The sequence below is a fragment of the Eriocheir sinensis genome, chromosome 20 (genome assembly GCF_024679095.1).
Source record: "Eriocheir sinensis breed Jianghai 21 chromosome 20, ASM2467909v1, whole genome shotgun sequence".
In the NCBI taxonomy this organism is placed as follows: Eukaryota; Metazoa; Arthropoda; class Malacostraca; order Decapoda; family Varunidae; genus Eriocheir; species Eriocheir sinensis.
The window spans coordinates 51,196-78,215 of NC_066528.1; the positions used below are offsets into that span (position 1 = coordinate 51,196).

The window sequence follows — 27,020 nt, forward strand, 5'->3', positions numbered from 1 at the left end:
TTGCTCTTCCCTTCCTTTCCCTTCCCTTCCCATCCCTTCGCTCACAACCGAGAGATCCCGGGCTTGATTCCCGGGTGGAATGGAAAAATTTGGGCGGCTTTTCCGATACCCTATGCCCCTGTCCACCCAGCAGTGAATGGGTACCAGGTATTAATCGGGGGCTGTGTCCCGTCTCCTGGGATCTGTTCCCTTCTCCTATAATTCCTTCCCCTTCTGTCTCTCTCTGGAATATGACCACAGATGTTGCGCCCACTAAACCAAACTTTCCAACTTTGGGGAGTGCAGATGTGTCACGTGAGCGTCTCAGCTTTCCTTTAATGATGGCCCAGAGATTTTCTATGGGTGAGATGTCCGGAGAATTTCCCGGCCAGTCATTAATCCACTCAATCCCGCTGTCATCAAGCCACTGTGTGACATCTGGAGCTGTGTGGCAGGAGGCTCCATCCTGCTGGAGGATCTGAGCCTGTGTCTTGTGAAAGCTGTCCTCCAGATGGTCATTTAAAAGTTCAAAATAAAACACTTTGTTCACAGTTGTGTTCTTCGGTAACACTACCAAGTCCCCAACACTATAATGAGAAGAACATCCCCACACCATTAAGCTGGGAGGGTGTGTTGTGGCCTTCTGTGTGTAGCGCGGCGGGTCTGCTGAGCCGGGGCCATGGTGTGTCCTCCTGCACTCACACAAAAGGTGCTGATTGCATCACTCCACAGCACTTTCCGCCAATTGTCGAGAGGCCAACCTCTATACTTCTTGGCAAAAAGAAGCCAACTCTTCCTCAGCCGATCATTTATGAGGGGCTTCTTCCACGGCCGATAACACCGGCGGTAGTTAAGGTCACGGTGCTGTACGGAGAGACACGTTACTAAGAAGGTTTTGTTCCTTTAATTCCTTTGCTGTCAGGCAAGGATTGCCTTCAGTCTGTTGCCTTAACACGTTTCTAGTTCTGCTGGACGTTTTCTTAGGCTTTCCGGGCTGCTTTTAGGAGCGGCAGCTGATCACTCTCCCAGCTCTGTAGCGGTGAATTAAGTTTTGCACTGTTCTCAGCTTCATTTCCTTCATGCCACAAATTTCCTTATTAGTGTGCCCAGCCTGGTAAAGGCCAATGACAGCCTCAACTGTTGTGGCATCACACCCACTCAAATTATTACCACACTTCACATGACACTCACTCACTTACTCACCAATGCCCAGAAATTTACTCACCTTGCCCCTAAAATTTACTCACTTGGGCCCCAAAACTTACTCACTTGGGCCCATAAACTTACTCACTTGGGCCCATAAACTTACTCACTTGGGCCCATAAACTTACTCACTTGGGCCCCAAAACTTACTCACTTGGGCCCCAAAACTTACTCACTTGGGCCCATAAACTTACTCACTTGGGCCCATAAACTTACTCATTTGGGCCCATAAACTTACTCACTTGGGTCCATAAACTTACTCACTTGGGCCCAAAAACTTACTCACTTGGGCCCCAAAACTTACTCACTTGGGCCCATAAACTTACTCACTTGGGCCCATAAACTTACTCACTTGGGTCCATAAACTTACTCACTTGGGTCCATAAACTTACTCACTTGGGTCCATAAACTTACTCACTTGGGCCCATAAACTTACTCACTTGGGCCCATAAACTTACTCACTTGGGCCCCAAAACTTACTCACTTGGGCCCATAAACTTACTCACTTGGGCCCTTAAACTTACTCACTTGGGCCCATAAACTTACTCACTTGGGCCCATAAACTTACTCACTTGGGCCCATAAACTTACTCACTTGGGCCCATAAATTTACTCACTTGGGCCCATAAACTTACTCACTTGGGCCCATATACTTACTCACTTGGGCCCATAAACTTACTCACTTGGGCCCATAAACTTACTCACTTGGGTCCATAAGCTTACTCACTTGGGCCCATAAACTTACTCACTTGGGTCCATAAGCTTACTCACTTGGGCCCATAAACTTACTCACTTGGGCCCATAAACTTACTCACTTGGGCCCATAAACTTACTCACCAAGAACATTTTGAGTAAAAAATCATTTTGTCATAGATATGTAGGTGAGTAAGGTTATCTTATGTTCATCCTTCCTCTCAAACTGACTAAGTATCACAAATGTTAGATCTTACTGTATATCTGTCTAGTTCTCTCTCTCTCTCTCTCTCTCTCTCTCTCTCTCTCTCTCTCTCTCTCTCTCTCTCTCTCTCTCTCCATTCCTTACCCCCATCTCTCTCTCTGTCTCTAAACCTCATGCGCTTGGTCATCTTTCCAGGTGGAGTGATCGAGGAAACTCAACACCTCTGTCCCTCCCTGGCGGCGGGCAAGACCAAGAGTTCCCTTCACAAGCCTGGCCTGAGGAACATTGCCTTGGTGTGTGGGGTGACCTTCCTCATGACCCGGGATGACCTGACACGGCGGACACTATAGTGAGTAGTCTTGGCATGCAGAGAGAGTGGTGGGTGATCCCTCTAAGCGAGAAAAATGAGAAAAAAATCACCCCTCACACAAACCATTTCATAATATATATCAAAGCATTTGTGATCAGTTTATGTATCATCTATTTTTTGGGGTTTATATCATGGCACAAATTTGGCCCGTCGCTGCTACACGGTAAAGCCACAAATTTGGCCCGTCGCTGCTACACGGTAAAGCCACAAATTTGGCCTGTCGCTGCTACACGGTAAAGAAACAAATTTGGCCAGTCACTGCTACACGGTAAAGCCACAAATTTGGCCTGTCGCTGCTACACGGTAAAGAAACAAATTTGGCCTGTTGCTGCTACACGGTAAAGCCACAAATTTGGCCCGTCGCTGCTACACGGTAAAGCCACAAATTTGGCCCGTCGCTGCTACACGGTAAAGCCACAAATTTGGCCAGTCACTGCTACATGGCTGAGCCTCACTGTTTTCCTTGTGTTGTTTATTAGTATTATTACTCATTTTAACATACTACATAATGAGAAGGTAACTGATGGCAAACAAACTGTTATTTAACCCTTTAAGTGCTATGGCCGGGCACGGATTGAGCCTCGTAGTGCTGCGGGAGCCGGGAAAACAAAATTGACACGTTAGCATCTCAGAAGTAGTGATTTGGGAGGGAGGGAGGAAGTGATGAATGAAGAGCTGCAGGTGTTTGGGGAGGATTAGCAGAGACAATTATCTTACTCTTTCTCTATTCCTTCCTTTATTACTCTTCTTGTCTTACTCTCTTTCTTTCTTTCTTCTTTCTTACTTGCTTTCTCTTTCTCCTTTCTTTCTCTTTCATTCTTCCTCTCTCTTTCTCCTTTATTCTTGTCTCTTTTCTTCCTCTTTCTTTCTCTATCTTTCTTTCGCTTTACTTTCTTTGTTTCTCTTTCTTTCTCCTTTTTCTCTTTCTTTCATTATTCTTCTTTTATCTTTTTATCTTTCATTTTTACTTTTTCTTCCTTTCTTTCTTTCTTTCCCTTTTTTTCTTCTCTGTTTCTCCTTTATTTATTTATTTCTCTTTCATTTGTTTATCTTTCTTTTGTCTTTCTGTCTCTCTTTATTTTGCTTTCTTTCTTTCTTTCTCACATTCTTCCTCTCTCTTTCTTTTTTCTTTTTCTCCTTCCTTCTCTCTTTCTTTCTCTCCATATTTCTTTATTTCATTCTTGATTTCTTTTCTTTCTCTCTCCCTTTCTTTCTTTTTCATTCTCCTTCTCTCTTTCTTTATTTCCTTATTTCTTTCTTGCTTTCTCTCTTTCACTTTCTTTCTTTTTTTCTTCCTTTCATTCTTCTTCACATATGCAGGATATTTTAAGGAAGGAGGGAGGAGAGGAGGATGGGGAAGGAGGAGGAGGAGGAGGAGGAGGGGAGATCATTATGGAAAGGAACTCTCTCTCTCTCTCTCTCTCTCTCTCTCTCTCTCTCTCTCTCTCTCTCTCTCTCTCTCTCTTGCTTCTCAGCCTTTTGGCTAAGATCAAAGTGTAGTATCTGTTCTTATCAGCTTAATATTAAAAAAAAAGAAAAAGATCTCTCTCTCTCGCTCTCTCTTGCTCTGTGTGTCTGTCTGTCTCAGTCTCTGTCTGTCTCTGTCTCTCTCAGTCTCTGTCTCTCTTTTTGTTACTTCCTTTACTGTAAAAAAAAAAAAAAAAAATGAAGTCAATACTGACCTCCCTTGACCTCAGCAGCACAAGTGTGAAAATTCTCAACCCCTGCTTTTTTTCTTTTTTTCTTTATTTTTCTTTATTTTTGTTACTTTACTGTAAATAAAAAAGTAAAATAAATGAAGTTGATACTGACCTCCTTTGACCTCAGCAGCACAAGTGTGAAAATTCTCAACTCCTGTCTTTTTATTTTTTTCTTTATTTTTGTTATATACTTCCTTTACTGTAAAAAAAAAAAAAAAAATAATGAATACCTATACTGAGCCCTGCTGACCTCCCTTGACCCCCCGGCAGCACAAGTGTGAGTGTTACTGGGTCAACGTGCAGGGGGAGGAGCGTCAGTTTGGCAACATCACCGTTTCCTTCGCCAAGGCTCGCCAGGTCTGCCCGGACTTCATCGTGAGAACTCTCAAGATCAACTACATCACTGACGGAGGCAATTCTGGTGAGTGGAGGTGGAGGTGGTGATGGTGGTGGAGGGGGTGGAGGTGTTGGCAGAAGCTGGAGGTATAGGAAGGGAAAGAAAGGGAAGGCAAGGGAGAGGCTTTGGTATGTAGGGAAAGGAAGGGAAGGGAGGGCTGTTGATATGTAAGGAAGGGAAGGGAGGGGTCTTGATAGGTAAGGAAGGGAAGGGAAGGGTAGAGAAGGCAAGGGAGGGCTGTTGATATGTAAGGAAAGGATGGGAGGGTTCTTAATAGGTAAGGAAGGAAAGGGAGGGGTGTTTGCAAGTAAGGAAGGGAAGGGAAGAGAAGGCAAGGGAGGGCTGTTGATATGTAAGGAAGGGAAGGTAGGGGTCTTGATAGGTAAGGAAGGGAAAGGAAAGGAAGGGAGGGATGTTGATATGTAAGGAAGGGAAGGGAGGGCTGTTGAGATGTAAGGAAGACAAGGGAGGGCTGTTGATATGTAAGGAAGGGAAGGGAGGGCTGTTGATATGTAAGGAAGGGAAGGGAGGGCTGTTGATATGTAAGGAAGGGAAGGGAGGGCTGTTGAGATGTAAGGAAGACAAGGGAGGGCTGTTGATATGTAAGGAAGGGAAGGAGGGCTGTTGATATGTAAGGAAGGAAGGAAGGAGGGCTGTTGTTATGTAAGGAAGGGAAGGGATGGGTGGGGTGTTGATATGTAAGGAAGGAAGGGAGGGATGTTGAGATGTAAGGAAGGGAAGGGAAGGGAGGGCTGTTGATATGTAAGGAAGGGAAGGGAAGGGAGGGCTGTTGAGATGTAAGGAAGACAAGGGAGGGCTGTTGATATGTAAGGAAGGGAAGGGAAGGGAGGGCTGTTGATATGTAAGGAAGGGAAGGGAGGGCTGTGGCTATGAAAGGAAGGGAAGGAAGGGAGGGCTGTTGATATGGGAAGGAAGGAAGGGAGGGCTGTTGATATGTAAGGAAGGGAAGGGAGGGCTGTTGATATGTAAGGAAGGGAAGGGAAGGGAGGGCTGTTGATATGTAAGGAAGGGAAGGGAGGGCTGTTGATATGTAAGGAAGGGAAGGGAGGGCTCTTGATAGGTAAGGAAGGGAAGGGAAGGGAGGGCTGTTGATATGTAAGGAAGGGAAGGGAGGGCTGTTGATAGGTAAGGAAGGGAAGGGAGGGCTGTTGATATGTAAGGAAGGGAAGGGAGGGCTGTTGATAGGTAAGGAAGGGAAGGGAGGGCTGTTGATAGGTAAGGAAGGGAAGGGAGGGCTGTTGATAGGTAAGGAAGGGAAGGGAGGGCTGTTGAGATGTAAGGAAGACAAGGGAGGGCTGTTGATATGTAAGGAAGGGAAGGGAAGGGAGGGGTCTTGATATGTAAGGAAGGGAAGGGAGGGGTCTTGATAGGTAAGGAAGGGAAGGGAGGGCTCTTGATAGGTAAGGAAGGGAAGGGAGGGCTCTTGATAGGTAAGGAAGGGAAGGGAGGGCTGTTGATAGGTAAGGAAGGGAAGGGAGGGCTCTTGATAGGTAAGGAAGGAAAGAGAAAGTAAACAACATTTTTATCATTCTTTTCAGTCCATTTCAATCACTTTAATATTTCTTTTTTTTCACTTGGTCACTTCTCTGCCCTGACACACACACACATCCCACCCTCCATCACAGAGGAGCGCACCATCTGCCAGTTCCATTACGTGCTGTGGCCTGACCATGGGGTGCCAGAGACGGTGCGGCCCCTCCTGGACATGGTGCGGCTGGTGCGAGACTGCCAGGCCTCCGAGACCCTGCCTGTCCTGGTCCACTGCTCGGCGGGGTGTGGGAGAACGGGAACCATCTGTGCCATTGACTACGTGTGGGGGCTCCTCAGGGCTGGGGTCAGTAGGGGGGCAGGGTATATTTATGTATGGTTATGTATTGTTATATATGGTTAAGTTAGGTTAGCTGGAGTCAGTATGGGGAGATGTTTTGTTGATGTATGGTTGTGTATGGTTAAGTGAGGTTAGCTGGAGTCAGTATGGGGGATGTTTTGTTGATGTATGGTTATGTATGGTTAAGTGAGGTTAGCTGTAGTCAGCATGGGGAGATGATTTGTTGATGTATGGTTATGTATGGTTAAGTTAGGTTAGCTGGAGTCAGTATGGGGGGATGTTTTGTTGATGTATGGTTATGTATGGTTAAGTTAGGTTAGCTGGAGTCAGTATGGGGAGATGTTTTGTTGATGTATGGTTATGTATGGTTGAGTTAGGTTAGCTGGAGTCAGTATGGGGGGATGTTTTGTTGATGTATGGTTATGTATGGTTAAGTTAGGTTAGCTGGAGTCAGTATGGGGGGATGTTTTGTTGATGTATGGTTATGTATGGTTAAGTTAGGTTAGCTGGAGTCAGTATGGGGTGATGTTTTTTTGATGTATGGTTATGTATGGTTAAGTTGGGTTAGCTTGAGTCAGTATGGGGGGATGTTTTGTTGATGTATGGTTATGTATGGTTAAGTAAGGTTAGCTGGAGTCAGTATGGGGGGATGTTTTGTTGATGTATGGTTATGTATGGTTAAGTTAGGTTAGCTGGAGTCAGTATGGGGGGATGTTTTGTTGATGTATGGTTATGTATGGTTAAGTTAGGTTAGCTGGAGTCAGTATGGGGGGATGTTTTGTTGATGTATGGTTATGTATGGTTAAGTAAGGTTAGTTCTTCTCCTCCTCCTCCTCCTTCTTCTCCTCTTCCTCCTCCTCCTCCTCCTCCTCCTCCTTGCACTTTTAACCTTGCTATACCTCTATTTTTTTTATTATTATTATTATTATTATTATTATTATTATTATTATTTTTATTGGCAATGGTGATCAAGGCTCTCTCCTCCTCCCCTCCTCCTCTTCTTCTTCCTCCTCCTCCTCCTCCTCCTCCTACTACTACTACTACTACTACTACTACTACTACTACTAGCTACTACTACTACCTCTACTACTACTACTACTACTACTACTACTACTACTACTACTACCTCTACTATTACTATTACTACTACTCCTACTACTACTACTACTGCTACTACTTCTTCATCATCTTCTTCCTTTTCTTTTTCATCTCCTCCTCCTCCTTTACCATTTTCCTCATCTTTCTCCTAATCCTCCTCTTCCCCCCATGACAGCGGCTGACCGAGAACCTCAACCTCTTTGGGCAGGTGAAGGAGATGCGTCGGCAGCCATGGTACAGACGCGGGAGCAGTACATCCTCCTGCACCGGGCTGTCCGAGAGCTGTTCAAAGAGAGGCTCAAGGTGATCGCTGTGCACCCCTACGAGAACATCGCCAGTGACGGCAAGCCACTCATCCTAAGGGAGAAGGAGAACGACCATGAGGAGCTGCACCTTAGGCCAGAAAAACAGGGTGAGCTTACTATTATTATTATTATCATTTATTTATTTTCCTCCTTTTCATTCTATAGTTCGGCATTCAGCGACACCCATTCTCTTTCCAGACGAGAGTGCCAAGCCAGTGCCAGCCTCCACCACGGCCCCCAGCGTCGCCGCCACCCAGACTGACTCCCTTATCTGCTACACTCACATGAAAGGTGAGACACTGCCAGGCATGTCATGGTGTTCGAACTGACCTCAAGGGAATGGCCAAGGAAGGGAGGGCTGGTAACATTGCTGGAACTGACCTCAAGGGAATGGCCAAGGAAGGGAGGGCTTGTAACATTGCTGGAACTGACCTCAAGGGAATGGCCATGGAAGGGAGGGCTTGTAACATTGCTGGAACTGACCTCAAGGGAATGGCCAAGGAAGGGAGAGCTTGTAACATTGCTGGAACTGACCTCAAGGGAATATGTCTTTTCCTCCCATACCATAAGCTCCCCATCCTTGCCTCCCTACCCCTTCCTCCCCTGCCATAAGCTCCCCACCCCTGTAATATTGCTGGAACTTATCGTATCGGAAGGGAGGGTTTGTCATGCTAGCCAGTAAGTTTGACAGCATAAGGATGTGTTTGTATAGGCAATGATGTTTTTATGTTCCTATGTTGATGACGATGTTCTTATGTCGATGTTTTTCTCCCCCCGGCAAGACTTCCCCGAGTTCTCCTCCCCGACGGCAACGCTTGACTGGCTGGGCTCCACCGTTCCTCCCCGGCACATGAAGTACACAAAACCCCAGCAATCCTCCCCTTCCTCGGGCAGCCACACCCCCTGCCAGGCCTCCCCCAGCCACCACACACCCCTGCCACAACCCTCCCTCCTCTCCCCCGCCTGTGCCCTCCCCCAGCCAGGCACAGATTGGCTACATGAGGGCAGCACAAGTGCCTCAGCTACCCACCACCTCCCCACAAGTGCTTAACAGCTCCCCACAAGTGCCTAACAGCTCCCCACAAGTGCTTAACTTCTCCCCACAAGTTCCTCTCCCCACAAGGCCCCAAAGTCCCTGGTGGTGCCCCAATGAGGACCAAGCCCCAGCCCGGCCCCCGGCCCGTCCTGGCCTCCAGCTCCAAGCAGGAGAAGGAGGCGGAGAATGCCGCCCACAAGTACAAGTGTAGTGCGGTGACTATGCCTGATGAACGAGCCTCCCATAACCCACTTAGCCAGTGGGGTACCTCTTTGGCTGACTCGGTAAGGAGTGGCTCTCCTGTCACGCTGGTTGCGGGTTCAATCCCAGGCAGCCGGCGAATACCCTGATCTTGATTAAGTTCTCGTGTGTTTTGATACACGCAGAGGACGTGTTGGGAAATAGAGGAAAGAGAAAAAGAAGCTCCCGGGGCATGACACAAGGGTGTCCTCAACCTGCTGTCCTCTGCTGCCGCTGCCTCCTGCCCCCTGGACAACACCACCACCTCCCAGGGCCCGTCAGCACTCCCACACGGCCCCGGCCATGGCAAGGGCCATGCTGCAGTTTCCCTGGCCCTCTCCGGCAGGCTGCACCAAGGGGAAGGTGTAGAAAACTGCCTCCAGGCACCGAGGTGTGCTGAACAGTGCCAGACCCAAGGGGGGCAGTGCCAGCACCATGCCAGGCACTGCAGCAAGGCCCTGCAGCCCCAGCATGGCCCTCAGCCCCCTCTGCCGGGCCTAGGAGGGCAGAGGCGAGGTGTAGTGGTGGCCCAGCATCGCCAAGGAGCTGTTTGAGTGCAGCAGCCAGGAGCAGAGGCCGCCGGCCACAGTGCCAGCAGCGTGACGGCCCTCAGCCTGCACACCACCAGTGACAGGATGAAGCGCAGGAGCAGCCTCAGGGCCGAGGAGATGCATCATTATGGCATGGAACGAGACGGAAGGCGGAAAAGTAAGGCCATTGTTCCACTCTTCCTCCTCCACTGGTAATATTCTTAACTCCACCTTATTTTTTTTCCTCCACTTAATGAGATTCTTTACTCCACATTCTTCTCCCCATTCCTGATTCACCATTCCACTCTTCCCCCACTTGTATTCTTCACTTCACATCCTCCTCCTCCACTTGTGATATTCTTCTCTCCACATCTTGCTCCTCCTTGCTTCACTGCCTCACTCATCCACTTGTGATATTCTTCTCTCCACATCTTCCTCCTCCTTGCCTCACTGCCTCACTCATCCACTTGTGATATTCTTCTCTCCACATCCTACTCCACTTGCAATATTCTTAATTCCCTTGAACTTCTTCCTTTACTGTAAAAAATAATGAATGCCTATACTGACCTCTGCTGACCTCCCTTGACCCCCCGGCAGCACAAGTGTGAGTGTTACTGGGTCAACGTGCAGGGCGAGGAGGAGCGTCAGTTCGGCGGTAACATCACCGTTTCCTTCATCAAGTCTCACTAGGTGTGCCCAGACTTCATCGTGAGAACCCTCAAGATCAACTACACCACAGACGGAGGCAATACTGGTGAGTGGTGATGATGGTGGTGGAGGGGGCAGAGATGTTGGCAGAAGCTGGAGGTATAGGAAGGGAGGGTTGTTGGTAGGGAAGGGATCCTTAACCCCTTCACTACAGCCAGGCCAAGACAGCGCCCCGCCTTGTATCTGGACTGGCCGTGCGCGCCAAATTTCAAACGTCGCTACTGAATATAACAAGTTTTAAGCCATATACTCAACATAATCATCATGTATTATATATAAAAATATGCAAAATTAAATGGTGCACGTAAAGAAACATAAATTAATGGATAATTTTGAGATGTATGCATAAATATACAGAGAAATTTGCGTTATGCGTAGATGACGTGTGTCTGCTGAATTGTATTTCCTTATGTTAGTTGTGATAAAGAAATAGATTTGTGGAGGAAAGCGGAGGAGAGGGAAGGGAAGGACACACACGTAAGCTCATGGAAAGTATCCCACTGATTCACCAGCAAGACGCACAGATTTCACAGAGTAAAAGGCTGAAAGGCCGGACTCCTGGAGGTGGGTCTTGTGTGTGTGTGTGTGTGTGTGTGTGTGTGTGTGTGTGTGTGAGAGAGAGAGAGAGAGAGAGAGAGAGAGAGAGAGAGAGAGAGAGAGAGAGGAGGGGGGTCAAAAGATTGATACCTCACTCCATCCATTTCCTTCCCTTACCATTCATTTTCCTTTCTTCCTCTCCTCCATCTCTCTCTCTCTCTCTCTGTCAATCTCCCTCCCTCCCTTCCTTCATCTTCTTCATCTTCCTCCTCCTCCTCCTCCTCCTCCTCTTCCGTGAGTAGCTGTGTGATGTGTTGGGGGAAGGGAAGGGATGTACATGTGTGTGTGTGTGTGTGTGTGGGTGGGTGGGTGGGGGGGATGCAAGAGAGGTGTGTTGTGTTGGTTTTGGGGAATGGGAAGGGAAGGAAAAGGAAGAAGATGGGGGGAGGAAGAGGAAGGGAAGGAAAATGGGGAAGAAATGGATGGAAAGAAAGGGAAGGAGGAGAGGGAGAAAAGTGTGTGTGTGTGTGTGTGTGTGTGTGTGTGTGTGTGTGTGTGTGTGTTTTCTTAGCTGTTCGTTCTTTCTATCTATCTATCTGTTAGTCTGTGTGTGTGTGTGTGTGTGTGTGTGTGTGTGTTTTCTTAGCTGTTCGTTCTTTCTATCTATCTATCTGTAAGTCTGTGTGTGTGTGTGTGTGTGTGTGTGTGTGTGTGTTTTCTTAGCTGTTCGTTCTTTCTATCTATCTATCTGTTAGTCTGTGTATTTACCTAGTTGTGACATACGTGAAAAGAGCTACGCCCGCGCTGTCCCGTCTCCATATCCTCTCTTATCCATCTTTTCCTTAAAATCATGAATGTTTCTTGCACAAACCACCTCCTCCTCCAGTCCATTCCACAGCTCAATGCTTCTGTTTGGGAAGCTAAACTTTTTCACATCTCGCCTCCACGTGGTCGCCCTCAACTTCTTTCCATGTCCTCTTGTTTCTCTCTCGCTCCACACACACAGGTCCTCTCTGTCCAGATTCTCCACCCCGCTCGCCACCCTGTACACCGCTATCAGGTCTCCTCTTTCTCTTCTTCTCTCCAGGGTTGTGAGCCCCATGCTATTGAGTCTCTCCTCGTAAGTCCGATCCCTAAGTTCCGGTACCATCTTAGTTGCTGCTCTCTGTACTCTTTCCAGTTTTCTTATGTTCTTCTTTTCATGAGGAGACCAGACCACTGCTGCATACTCCAACCTTGGCCTTACCATTGTAACTATTTTCTTCATCATCTCTTCGTCCAAATACACTAATGCCGTTCTTATGTTCCTCAGCAAATTCATAGTTTGTCCCGTTATCCTGTTGATGTGTTTGTCCAGTGACATGTTCTCTGAGATAGTACCTCCCAAATCTTTTTCTTCCACTCCTCTGCATATTATCTCACTTCCCATCTTATAATCATATTCACATCTTCTTCCACTTCTACCAAACTCTATTTTTTTACATTTCCCAAGGTTGAATTCCATCTGCCATGTACCACTCCACTCCCATACTTTGTCCAGGTCCCTCTGCAATGCCTCACAGTCTTTCACATCATTGACTCGTCTCAATAGCTTTGCATCATGTGCAAACAAACTCACATAGCTGGTCACTCCGTCCACCATATCATTTATATAAACAGCAAACATTATTGGTGCCAGCACCGAACCTTGTGGGACCCCACTCCTCACTGGGCACCAATTGGAAACCCTGTCCTTGATTATTGTCCTCATTTCCCTGTTAGTTAGGAAGTCCTCCAGCCACTTAATAAGTCCATCACCCACTCCACCCCTATTTTTAATTTTCCAAATTAGTCTTCTGTGCGGTACTTTGTCGAATGCCTTTTTCAAATCCAGGTACACTCCATCCCCCAGCCTTCTCTCTCTTGTATTAAATCTGTCACCCTTGAGTAATAACATAACAAGTTGGTGACACAAGATCTCCCTCTCCTGAATCCAAACTGGCAATCCAAGATAATTCTCTCCCTTTCTAAAAAATCCAACCACCTGTTTTTAAGTAGCCTCTCACATATCTTCACAACCACACTATAGTCTGTTCACTTAAGCTAGATTCCTGGCGCCTAAGCATGTTGGAAAGGTTGCAGCTGATTGGCGGCACTGCTCTCCCGCTAACACTCATGTCGGACCACATCTTGCATGCTCTAGTGAGACATGTTTCATAGCTCACCTCATATATGAGATAGCCAGTTTTGGTTGGCACCGTCAGACTCAGCAGTGACTGGAGAATCAAGATGTGTTGTAAAAACTCGACAAAACAAAAAAGAAAATGGTATTACGATGAGTTGAACTGTGAAGATGTTAAAAAATGTCTATAACATGTTTTAATTATGCTCACTATTTTCAACAGTTGTTCATTGACTGCAGAAATATATTATTACTTTACGTAGGAAAATCTCTCATGAACACGATAGTGTGATAAGAATGCAGATAAAGCTCCACATATTGAAAACACAGAGTTATTTATAGCAACATGTCACTCGCCGTGATGGTAGAGTTATTTATAGCAACATGTCACTCGCCGCAACCATCACGGCACGCACAACACTCATTTTTTTTAACATAATCACGCAGCGTGTCGCAGCACGCTGTGATGGTTGTGGCAAGTGACATGTTGCTATAAATAACTCTGTGTTTTCAATATGTGGAGCTTTCTTATCACACAATCGTGTTCACGAGAGATTTCCCTATGTAATGTAATAATATATCTCTGCAGTCAATGAACAACTGTTGAAAACAGCGAGCACAAGTAAAACATGTTTTCAACATTTTTTAAGATCTTCACGGTTCAACTCATTGTAATACCATTTTCTTATCTGTTTTGTTGAGTTTTCAAAATACATCTTGATTCTACAGTCACTGCTGAGTCTGGCAAAACTGGCTTATGAACACACTATAGTGAGTGATACCGGTCTGCAATTTAATGGGTCCTCTCTCTTTCCTCCTTTATATATTGGTACTATGTTTGCTCTCTTCCAGTCTTGTGGTACCCTTCCTTCACTCAGGGAGGCGCTCATTATGGAGTGCAGTTTCTCTGCAAGTTGCTCACTACATTCTTTCAGGATCCACCCTGATACTTCATCCAGCCCTGTCGCCTTCTTACATCCAGCTTGTTCAAGCTTTCCTTGACCTCCTGCACCGTTAACTGTATCTCCTGCATAACCCTTCCTCTTTCCTGGCCCGGTGGTTGTATGAATTTGTCTTCCTTTGTGAAAACTTTTTGAAAGCTGTTGTTCATCACTTCTGCCATCTCTGCTGGGTCTTCATATGTAGTTCCATTAATTTTCAGTTTATTGATTGTTTCTCTATTCTTTAATTTGCCGTTCACATGTCTATAAAATGTGTGTGTGTGTGTTTTCTTAACTGTTTGTTCTTTCTATCTATCTATCTGTTAGTCTGTCTGTCTGTGTGTGTGTGTGTGTGTGTGTGTGTGTGTGTGTAACCAAAGCCTTGCCCTAAACCAGGGTTCTCAAACTGAGTGCCACGGACAGTGCCTTGGGGTGCCACAAGATCATCATGAATTTTGAATCATTCTTTTTTTTCTTCTTTTTATGTTAGTTTACATTTATAACTCTTAAGTTAATCTAATTTGACTGATGAGTTCTGTTTGGGCATGTACTGTACTGCATGTTCCTTTTGGTTTGAGTGTGGATAATAATTTTAATTCATTAATTAAAGTAATTTAAACAGGAGGAGGAGGAAGAAGAAGATGAAGGAAGGGAGGGACGGAGAAAGAGAGAGAGATGGAGGAGAGGAAGAAAGGAAAATGAATGGTAAGGGAAGGAAATGGATGGAGGAGGAATTGAGAGAGAGAGAGAGAGAAGTTAATTCATGTGAGAAGGGTGGGGTTGAAAAAAGGGTGCCACAAAAGGGTATATATACAATTCAGGGTGCCACAAAAGGGTATATATATAATTCAGGGTGCCACAAAAGGGTATATATATAATTCAGGGTGCCACAAAAGGGTATATATAATTCAGGGTGCCACAAAAGGGTATATATATATAATTCAGGGTGCCACAAAAGGGTATATATATATATAATTCAGGGTGCCATAAAAGGGTATATATATAATTCATGGTGCCACAAAAGGGTATATATATAATTCAGGGTGCCACAAAAGGGTATATATATATAATTCATGGTGCCACAAAAGGGTATATATATAATTCAGGGTGCCACAAAAGGGTATATATATAATTTAGGGTGCCACAAAAGGGTATATATAATTCAGGGTGCCACAAAAGGGTATATATATAATTCATGGTGCCACAAAAGGGTATATATATATAATTCAGGGTGCCACAAAAGGGTATATATAATTCAGGGTGCCACAAAAGGGTATATATATAATTCATGGTGCCACAAAAGGGTATATATATATAATTCAGGGTGCCACAAAAGGGTATATATATAATTCAGGGTGCCACAAAAGGGTATATATAATTCAGGGTGCCACAAAAGGGTATATATAATTCAGGGTGCCACAAAAGGGTATATATATAATTCAGGGTGCCACAAAAGGGTATATATATATAATTCAGGGTGCCACAAAAGGGTATATATAATTCAGGGTGCCACAAAAGGGTATATATATAATTCAGGGTGCCACAAAAGGGTATATATATATAATTCAGGGTGCCACAAAAGGGTATATATATAATTCAGGGTGCCACAAAAGGGTATATATAATTCAGAGTGCCACAAAAGGTTATATATATAATTCAGGGTGCCACAAAAGGGTATATATATATAATTCAGGGTGCCACAAAAGGGTATATATATATAATTCAGGGTGCCACAAAAGGGTATATATATAATTCAGGGTGCCACAAAAGGGTATATATATAATTCAGGGTGCCACAAAAGGGTATATATATATAATTCAGGGTGCCACAAAAGGGTCTATATATAATTCAGGGTGCCACAAAAGGTATATATATATAATTCAGGGTGCCACAAAAGGGTATATATATAATTCAGGGTGCCACAAAAGGGTATATATATAATTCAGGGTGCCACAAAAGGGTATATATATATAATTCAGGGTGCCACAAAAGGGTATATATATAATTCAGGGTGCCACAAAAGGGTATATATATATAATTCAGGGTGCCACAAAAGGGTATATATATGGTGCCATCACTGAAAAAAGATTGAGAACTTCTGCCCTAAACAGACCTCACCACAACACCAAAGAGAAAGACAATGAATCAATGACCTAATAAACCTTAATAAAGCCAATAATAACAATGAAACTAAAAATAGATAAATGATAATAAATGGGAGATATGCTTGTGTGTGTGTGTGTGTGTGTGTGTGTGTGTGTGTGTGTGTGTGTGTACGTAAACAAACCCTAATACAGCCAAGCCTCGGTTTACGAGTTTAATTCATTGTGGAATTTTGCTGGCACACCAAAACACTCATGAACCAAAATGAATTACCCCATTTAAATTAACCCGGTAGCAGCGACGGGCCAAATTTGTGGTTTTACCGTGTAGCAGCGATGGGCCAAATTTGTGGTTTTACCGTGTAGCAGCGACGGGCCAAATTTGTGGTTTTACCGTGTAGCAGCGACGGGCCAATTTTGTGCCACGATATAAACCCCCCAAAAAAAGATGATACATAATCTGATCACAAATGCTTTGATATAATGAAATGGTTTGTGTGAGGGGTGATTTTTTTCTCATTTTTTTCGCTTAGAGGAAGGAAGATGGAGGGAGGGAGAGGAAGGGAAGGAAAATGGGGAAGAAATGTATGGAAAGGAAGGGAAGGAGAGAGAGAGAGAGGAGGAAGGAATGCATGGAAGGGAAGGAGGAGAGGTAGAAAAGTGTGTGTGTGTGTGTGTGTGTGTGTGTGTTTTCTTAGCTGTTCGTTCTTTCTATCTATCTATCTGTTAGTCTGTGTGTGTGTGTGTGTGTGTGTGTGTGTGTGTGTGTGTTTTCTTAGCTGTTCGTTCTTTCTATCTATCTATCTGTTAGTCTGTGTGTGTGTGTGTGTGTGTGTGTGTGTGTGTGTGTGTGTGTGTTAGCTGTTCGTTCTTTCTATCTATCTATCTGTTAGTCTGTCTGTGTGTGTGTGTGTGTGTGTGTGTGTGTTTTCTTAGCTGTTCGTTCTTTCTATCTATCTATCTGTTAGTCTGTGTTTGTGTGTGTGTGTGTGTGTTTTTGTGTGTTTGTGTGTGTGTGTGTGTGTGTGTTTTCTAAGCTGTTCGTTCTTTCTATCATTTTCTATCATCCATGTTAAGAAACATGATCCCCGCTGCTACCGGGTTAATGTAAATCCCATTAACTGTCTCGTGCACCATAAGTTTCAATAAGTTTCCTTTCCCACACTCATGTGTAAAGTCACGTCTCACCGGCTGGAGTGGTTTTTTATCACGCCAAAATATTTTGTTTCTCAGTTATTTTCCTCCCCAAACTTGCATTTATCATTATATAAAGCATATCAATGACTTCCTTATTTGTTATAGTTTTTACGAATCAGTAGAAAAAAAATAATTCATAGGACTGTTTATGGACATGTAATACAGTGTGCATTAGCAATTTTTGACTTAGTTCATGTTCCACCTCCATAACTAAACATTTTGTGAGCCAACCTTTCAAGGCACTACATGCATTTATAACAGCAGAATTTTATCAGGATTCTTATGCTTCCTTCAAGTTTCCAATACCACAATTAGCACCATGAAATATTTGCGGGAAATTGGAGAAAGTGCATTTTTCATTTGTTTTGGCTTTTTTTCATTAACCCGTACAGTGTGGTCTTTTGTCATGGATAGGGGTCATGCCAGGCTGCACTTTTTTCATATTTTTTTATTTGCCCCTAAAAATGTAAAAAAAAATTACAAATTATTTGATATATATATTATTTATATGCGAGGAATGGAACCCTAGAGTGTTCCTTGTCTTATTTTTCTGCGTCTTGAGCTAACGATGTCATACCAGGAAAGGGAAATTTATCTTTAAATTTTTTTAGAGCCTATATTCTTTCCATTATAAACACTTCTCACTACCCTAAAGTGTGAGTAATGTATAAGTACTGCTTTACTCACAAAAACCTAAAAAAATAAACAGGAATTGTAAGTACAAGAAAATGATTGGATCAGACAACACTTCAAGGCCGTGTGTACTACAGCCGTAGTTCACAAAGTTCAACAAAACACTATGAAGCTTCCGACGATAAGTTTTCATTTCCGATTACTCTGAACCATAATTTACAATTCCACATGCCTTACTGATTATAGAATCAAGGAGTAATTACCTAGAAGAAAGTAACTTACCTTCTTGTATAATGATTTTTGTTGGAATGCAGACAAATGTACAGAAAGGCCCTTTAACATCCATTTAAAAATACCAAGACTTGTCAAATTGTTCCTCTTTACTGTCAATGAACAATGTTACATACACAAACAAAATAAAGGGCGTATAAGCCCTCAAAAGACCTTGCGTATATATACGTACTAAACACTTCCCTAAGAGGTACTTATATGTATGTACTAAACACTGTACGGGTTAAAGAGACTGGCCTATAATTTAATGGTTCAGTTTTATCTCCACTTATAAATTGGTACAATGTTCACTCTCTTCCACTTTAAGGGCACTTTTCTTGTATTTATAGAGCATGTTATTATGTCATAAAGTGGTTCCAATAATTCATTTGTACACTTTCAGCACTTGACTGGAGATTTCATGCGGCCCCATAGCTTTCCTTCCATCTAAGGTTTTCATCAGCCTCAACAGTTCCCCTTTCTCAACCTTTACACAATTTAGGTTCCCTTCATTACAATTTTCAAGCCCCCACTCAAAGTCGGTCTCTTTCGTAAATACTTCATGAAAATTTTTATTTAATATTTCTGCAATTTCTTCGTCCTCGTAATTCATTTTTCTTTTAGCCTTTCCACTCCTTCATTTCTTTTTAACTTCCCATTTATGTATTTGTAAAACACTTTTGGTTCGTCCTCACAACTAAAAACTATTCTTCTTTCAAATTTAGCTTCCTCTTCTCTCCTTATTTTCACATATTCATTTCTTTCTTTTTATATTTGTCTGTTGTTCTTATTTGGTCATCATCATCATCATTTCATCGATGCCTGCTCGTGGGAGTTTCCACCAGGGGATGGCCACGGCAGAAGAACCTCCAACTTTCTCTATCCAGACACTCCCTCCTTGCCTGCTCAGAGTTTCTCAAAGATCTTTCCCCCCTCTTCCCAATGTACTCTTGCACCCTATCCCTCCATTTCACTGGAGGTCGTCCTCTAGTATTCCCTCCCTCTATCTCACTCACATACACCCTTCTGGTCATCATACTCTCCTCCATTCGCTCCATGTGGCCAAACCACTTTAAGGTCTGTAGCTTCACTTCTTCCACCACTCCACACTTCTTCCCTTCACCCCTGTGACACATTCCAAAAAGCTCGTACACACTTTCATTACTCATTCCATCCATTCTACTCACACCACAAGCACTCCTCAAATAACTCATTTCCACTGCCTGCACTCTAGACCTCTGACTTTCATTCCAGGCCCACGTTTCACTTGCATATGTGAGGGTTGGTACTATTATTGTATTTCTCAAATCCCTCTTTACTTCCATGCTCACACTTCTGCCATTCATGATTCGTCCCAAAGACCCTACCACCCTTCTTCCTTGCAATGCCCTTTCTCTTATCTCTCCCTCCATACCACCATGCTTACACATAACTGATCCAAGGTACTTAAACTCATTGACCTCCTCCATTTCTTCACCATTCAAAATTATTTTGCATTCTTTTTCACATTCAATTCCCACTCTATATGGGCATACAAAATCTACAACCTCACTTCTACTTCGCTCACAAACCATCACTTTACTTTTGTTGACATTTACTTTCAGCTTTCTCCTATTACAGACACTATCAAAAACACTGACCAAATTTTGTAGGTCACTTTCATTTTCTGCAATGAGCACCGTGTCATCAGCAAACAGTATAGAATTCAGTACCCACTTCCTTCCCTCATCGAACAGTCTCACTCCAACTTCTCCAACTTTGCCCTTCATTTCTCTAATAACACCATCCATATAAATATTGAATAACCATGGTGACATGATGCACCCTTGTCTTAAGCCCACTTTTATCTCAAAATGTTCACTTGTTTCTCCAGTAATTTTGACACATGCAGATGCATCCTCATAGAAAGACTTTATTGCACTAAGCAGTTTTCCTCCCACACCATAAATCTTTAAAACATCCCACAATGCCTTATTTCTGTTTTGTTTTGCTGTTTCACACCTCCATCCAAACCATGTTTTCTCTCCTTTAGTTTTTACTGTGTAGTATGGAACATATCTCTCCATTCCTCTGTTGTAGATATTCATAAAAAGTCAAATTTCTCTTGAATATCAATACTCCTCCTCTTCATATCACTCCAGTCTACCCCAGCGAGGAAAGTCTTGAGTCCAACATAATCTTCCTTTGTGTAGTTTTCCTTTTTTCCTTATATGCCTCATCTTGATATTCATATCCTTCCATAGTTTTCATGTCATAGTTCATGGCTACTCTTTCCTGAGGGGCACTCGTCACTGACTCCTTTATCTAACTCAACATTTTTTGTGAAAATTAGGTCAAGTCTTGATGGTTGGTCATCCCCTCTCAGCCTTGTTTCTCCTTTAACCCACTGCATCAACAGGTTATCACATCAGGTGTGTGTGTGTGTGTGTGTGTGTGTGTGTGTGTGTGTGTGTGTGTATTTAGCTAGTTGTTGTATTTACCTAGTTGTAGTTTTACAGGGCCTGGGCTTTACGCTGGTGTGGTCCCGTCTCCGTATCTACATTTATCCAACTTTTCCTTAAAGCTTTGCACACTCCTCGCCGATGCTACATCCTCACTTAGTCTGTTCCAAACCTCTATATTTCTTTGCGGGAAGCTATATTTCTTTATGTCTCTCAAGCATCTTTCCTTCCTCAATTTTTTACTGTGTCCTCTTGTGTTCCTGGTGGTAATTTCTTCTTTTAGTAGTAACTCCTCGTTGTCTACTTCTTCCATTTTGCTCAATAATTTGTAGATTTGTATTAGGTCTACCCTCTCTCTTCTCTGTTCTAGTGTTGGTAAGTCCATTTCCTTTAGTCTTTCCTCGAATGTCAATCCCTCCAGCTCTGGAACCATTTTTGTCGCCATCTTTTGTATTCTTTCTAGTTTCTTTATGTGTTTCTTCTTATGGGGAGACCACACTGCCTCTGCATATGTGTGTGTGTGTGTGTGTGTAAGATTGAGTGACTGATGAATGAATAACTGTGAGATTAAGTAAATAACTTACTGATGGAGTGGATGATTGACTTGGCAAGCTGTAGGTTTACTCTCAGCCATTTCAAGTTCCCGACTGATGTACTAATACCCCCTCAGATTGGCTACAGTGAAGGTCGTGGCAGCCAATCAGAGAGTGTACTGAAACTCCTGCTGTGAGCTACTCCTGATGCCTGCGCCCTCACCACCCCTGTAAAGGATGCCCAGCTAACCCAACCTCCATGGTGAGTCTGTCCCACTTAATGTTGCATGAGTTATCCGGTATCTTCACTCTCTCATGCTTTCCCTATGTCCTGTGCTGTCCAACTTAATGATGTGAGAGTTAACTGGTGTTTTCACTATCATCTATTTAGTGTCTGATTAAAAAAACTAATGCAAGAGTCATGGTGTCTTCACTTTTTTGTTCCTGTTGAGTGCCTGGACTTATCAGCTGTCTTGTGCTGTCCAACTTATTAATGCAGGAGTCATGGTGTCTTCACTTTTTTGTTCCTGTTGAGTGCCTGGACTTATCAGCTGTCTTGTGCTGTCCAACTTATTAATGCAAGAGTCATGGTGTCTTCACTCTTAAGCCTTCCCTGTGTCCTGTGGTGTCACCTTTGTTATGCAAGTGATGGACAGTTATATCAGATACCCTTTGCCTCACAGTTAATGGCCACATAATGAGAGGTAGAGGAATGAGATAAAGAACATAAAAGCCATATTTTTGAAAAGGGGAAGTGGAGACACAGAGTTTTAAGGTTGTAGGAAAAAATGAGGAAGGAAATGTTTCTTAACAAAGGAGTGGTACAGTTAGTGCCATGGAAATATAGATACAGTAGGCACCCCTATTGTAGTGAGACATCAGCTCGCATAGTGACCGTGGTATTGGCTATCATCCGGCGGCGACTCAGAGACAAGAACTGTTTTGACTTAACTCAGTACCTCTTTTGTATTTTGGGAAAAAATAATACTGGCTGTCATTTTGAGCCAAATGTCCAAACGTGGTACCTGCTGGTAGAAAAAAAATGTATTTACCCTTTGCTTTTTATTTTTTTTAATTTTTTTTTTTACGTTGTTGCCTATTGCGCCGGTAGGCATCTTCCCGGTGGGGCCTGATGGTCGGCCCAAGGCTTCTTCCAGGTGGGGCCTGATGGTCGGCCCAGCCACGTTCTGGCAGGCAGTGTTTATAGTGTGTGAGCACTGAGGGGCCAATGTGCCGCGGGCCACACACAGTCTCCTGAGCGGCCCAAACAGCCAAAACACTGCTGGGAGGTTTTGTATTTTTTCACCCAGGGCTTTATTTTGCTCTCCAGCAGCTTAAGAATGATTTAACTTGCTGTTACATAATTGTTACTAGCTATTTTGACTTCTGGTCTTAAGATAAGTGATTTACAGACGCCCTCTCGCTGGAGACCCAGCAAACATTGAATGTACGGACCAGTGTTGGCCAGTATCGGCATTCCGATTTTTACTATATCGGACCGACTACGTAAAATCTGGCAGCCGGTACAGGCCCGATCTAGGTCCATTATCCGTTTGCACCGCGGTAAGTATCAGCCCAATGATGGTCCAGCGCCGGGGTGAAGCTGGCAGCCACAATCATGCCGTTGTACCCGGCGCTGCCGATATTGGACCACTGCCGTGCCAGAATGTATTTTGCTTCATTTGCCAATATCGCGCCAATACTGAATTTTATTTGTTTGCCAGCATATATTTTGCCTCGTTTTCCGATATCGCGCCAATACCGAATCTTATTTGCTTGCCCGCATTGCCCCTGTATATCTGCAGTAATATATATATATATATATATATATATATATATATATATATATATATATATATATATATATATATATATATATATATATATATATATATATATAGTTCATGTATTTCGATCCCGCGACTTCGATCTTGAAACCCTTGACGGCGGGACTATAACCTATGGGAAAATATGCATTTGAAGTCACCTCTGACCGTCATATAAAACATGTTTTTTTCGTTCTTTTTAATGACTGAAATGAGACAAGACCTTGTTAGACAACAGCCCAATTTGCGATAAGTAGCCCAATCTGGCAACACTGCAGTGTGGCGGCGCGTGAATTTTTTTTTTTTAGGATAATGTTGCTATGAGAAAATCTCGACCAATAGCAGTCGTCCCTGAGTGAGCTGCTGGCCACTAGGACAGCATGGCGTCACAGTCTAACGTGGCGTCACTCAGGGCAACCTAACGTCCATTGCCCGCCTCCCTCCTCTCTCCTTGCCCCCTCCTCTCTGCCTCCTCCTCCTCCTCCTCTGCCTTCCTCCCTCCTCTCTCCCTTCCCCCCTCCTCTCTGCCTCCCTCCCTCCTCTCTGCCTTCCTATTTAGCGTCAATGCATCCGCGTATACGCGAAACTGGGGCCGCGTATAAGCAGGGGGGGGTCACAATTAGTTGACCGCGAATACGCGAAATATATATATATATATATATATATATATATATATATATATATATATATATATACACACACACACACACACACACACACACACACACACATAGACACATGTTTAAAGAGAAACTGGATGAATATAGATATGGAGACAGGACTTATAAGCTTTGCTCAAACCCTGTACAATACAACTAGGTAAATACACCAAAGATTAAAAGCGACATATTCAAACTTGAGTTTTATTAGAAATACTTACAAAATATAGCAAAATCAATTACAGCCTCTTCACAGCCTCTTAACTTTCAATATAAGAAAAAAACAATACATATTATGCAGCCTCTGAAAACTTGCTTATACTAATGCATATACTTTGTGGTGAAATAGGTAATACTTTCCTTTACAAAATAAAGACTAGAAACTCTGTAATCATGAAATTATAGGAACATTAAAAAAAATGCATATACTTTGTGCTGAAATAATACTCTTCATTAAAAATAAACATTGAAACTCTTTGTAAACATGAAATAATAGGAATGTTTTACTAAAATTAATGTATATATGTATATTGTGGTGAAATAATAATTTCCGTTCAAAAATAAACACTAGACACTAAACATTAAATTATAGTAACATTTTAATAAAAAGCTAATGCATATACTTTGTGCTAAAATAATCTCTTTCTTTCAAAAATAAATACTAGCAACTTTGTAAACATGAAATAATAGTGACATTTTAATACAGACCTGAGATAAGTAAGAATATAAAAGAAAATAAATTACACCTCCATCCCCCCTTGGACAAAGCCTTGGACAAAGTGCTGCATGGGAGGTTGCTGTGGTCTGAGGGGTGGTTTGCTGAGATGGATGGAAAATATCTTGATTGATAGAGAAATGAGAACAGTGGTAAAAGATTGGGAGTCGTCGTGGAGGAAGGTCAAAAGTGGAGTGCCCCAAGGTTCAGTACTGGCACCAATCATGTTTGCAATCTATATAAATAATATGACAGAGTGTGAATAGCTACATGAGCCTTTTTTGCAGCTGATGCCAAGTTGTTAAAAAAAAGCTGAGAGTGAGGAAGATTGTGGAGTGATGCAGGAGGATCTGAACAAGATATTGGAGTGGAGTTACAGATGGGAAGTAGAGTTTAATCTATAGAAATGTAAAGTAATGGAGTTTGGAAAGAGTGTGAGGAGAGTAAAAGGAAGTTATGCGTTGAATGGTGAGAGGTTGAGTAGATCAGAAGATGTAAAAGATTTTGTGTTACAGCGACTGGAAATTTTACCCCGAAGAGACATATTAGCAAAATTACAGGGGAAACATATAACTTGTTGAGAAGAATAAGGCTGGCTTTTGCCTATATGGTTGAAGAGATGATCAGAAAGATGGTTATATCACTGATTAGACCTAGACTGGAGTATGCAGCTGTAGTGTGGTCACTACAGGAGTGCACCAAGGCTGAGAAGAAATGCATAAATTGTATGAGATACAAGAAGCCTGAAATCAACCACTCAGCGAATGACCAGTGTTGTGTAGTTCTCCAGACTGAAATTGAGAGAATTCGTAACATGACCGATCATGGCTATTAATTAGTGTCTGTACTCAAAGATAAATTGTGTGTGATGAATGTTCAGTGTGCTGGAAATAATTGTTGAATATTTGATTGTGATTCTATAATGAAAATAGCGGACATGAACACTGAACCAGTTGTTATATGTGATATTATTCGTAAAAGAAATTAAGACACTCACTCACTCACTACAGTGTTTGAGAATAAGTGCATCGAAGACTATTATTGAGGCTAACGTTGAAATTGTTGACGGCCCTCATAGAGCGCTGCATCAGCGGCGGAGCAGGGCCTGAAACCTCATCAACGGTAAACGGTAAAGTGTGATTTATGACAGGAAGGAATGTCACATCAGTTAAAAGCACATCAAAACTCACCAAAAAAAAAATACTTATGCTCACATATTGCAGTGCATGTAAAGTAAAAATTTACCTATAATTTATTTACTTTAGGTCCACATCCACATCATGTATTGTGACAAAACTGAAGTTGTAGTACACAAAGTCAGCTTTGCAGTGCTGTATGTTAATTACATAACCTTTATATAGACCAGGAGCCAGGGGGGGTCAACCTAGCTGGAAAGGTAACAAATTCTAACCCACACAGCAATGGTCCTTGTGTCTGCCCATGCATGAAAACTGAAGTCTGCCTGGCCTGCCGTGGTGGACAAGGTCATGAGGTCATGTCAAAGTTGTTGACCCTGACTTTGGTCCTGATCTGAACACCACGGTAGAGATGGCAGGATGGCCGCAGATGACTCCAATGGACATGGCAGACAACTTACATTCCGACAAAATTTGGCTAATGTTAACGGTTTGTGTAAAAATGGTCATAGTTCAGAAATATGGTGCAAATGGCGTCTTTTTATGGCAAATAGACAACTTTGACCATTTTTACAGACAAACTGTTAACATTAGCCAAATTTTGTCTGAATGTAAGTTGTTTGTCTTGTCCATTGAAGTCATTTGCGACCATCCTGCCATCTCTGCCGGGATGTTCAGATCAGGACCAAAGTCAGGGTCTTAATAAATGCAATGGGGCTACAACTGTGACATGACCTCATGACCTTGTCCACCACTGCAGGCCTGGCAGACCTCGATTTTCATGCATGGGCAGACACAAGGACCATTGCTGTGTGGGTTAGAATTTGTTACCTTTCCAGCTAGGTTGACCCCCCCCTCTAGTCAGACCCACGTGTGCACCAAATAATTTTTTTCATATTGGTTACTTTATTCAATTAGCGCGAATTCAGTTAGCGCGACCGCGTTCATCCACCTAATTCTCGCGCTAAATGGGGCTCTACTGTGTGTATATATATATATATATATATATATATATATATATATATATATATATATATATATATATATATATATATATATCTATATATATATATATATATATATATATATATATATAGAACTACAACAAAAAGACATAATGTAGGCTACTTAGTACTGGCCCGATGTACGTACATTTGCCTCTTATGGCCCGATTGCAGAATATTTATATCGGCCTTATATTGGCCCGATAAACAAAACCCTCGAACTACAACAAAGACGTAATGTAGGCTACTTAGTACTGGCCCGATGTACGTACATTTGCCTCTTATGGCCCGATTGCAGAATATTTATATCGGCCTTATATTGGCCCGATAAACGAAATCCTTTATGCCATAGTTCCATTATTTGCCGGTATCGGCCCGGACTTTTGATGTTTGCTGGGGAGGGTGAATGTAAATCACTTACCTTAAGGCCAGAAGTCAGAATAGCTACAGGTACTTAAACTAACAATTATGTAACAACAAGTTAAATCATTCTTAACCCTTGGAGTACGGGTGGCGATATATTTCTCTGGATGGTGTGCACGGGGAAAATTTA

General features: G+C 43.0%; 2 protein-coding genes and 1 pseudogene across 7 annotated transcripts in view; all 3 read left to right on the forward strand.

The window, feature by feature from the left end:
* LOC127001088 (tyrosine-protein phosphatase non-receptor type 22-like) overlaps positions 1-27,020 on the forward strand; it is a 95,579-nt gene that overhangs the window by 21,451 nt on the left and 47,108 nt on the right. For 2 of the 4 annotated variants that reach the window (XM_050865263.1, XM_050865261.1), the window contains exons 5-6: positions 4,420-4,570; positions 6,193-6,401. In XM_050865263.1, coding sequence (XP_050721220.1) covers positions 4,420-4,570; positions 6,193-6,401 — 360 coding nt within the window. Of the gene's footprint in view, positions 1-4,419; positions 4,571-6,192; positions 6,402-7,668; positions 7,797-27,020 lie in introns of all 4 variants that reach the window. The other 2 variants (XM_050865264.1, XM_050865262.1) reach the window with 2 other exon arrangements.
* Positions 3,913-3,997, forward strand: LOC127001412 (U2 spliceosomal RNA; annotated as a pseudogene).
* Positions 9,333-27,020, forward strand: part of LOC127001087 (tyrosine-protein phosphatase non-receptor type 12-like) — a 32,622-nt gene continuing 14,934 nt past the window's right edge. For all 3 annotated transcript variants that reach the window (XM_050865258.1, XM_050865259.1, XM_050865260.1), the window contains exons 1-3: positions 9,333-9,782; positions 10,202-10,358; positions 21,265-21,389. In XM_050865258.1, coding sequence (XP_050721215.1) covers positions 21,387-21,389 — 3 coding nt within the window. In that variant the 5' untranslated portion in view covers positions 9,333-9,782; positions 10,202-10,358; positions 21,265-21,386. The remainder of the gene's footprint in view (positions 9,783-10,201; positions 10,359-21,264; positions 21,390-27,020) is intronic.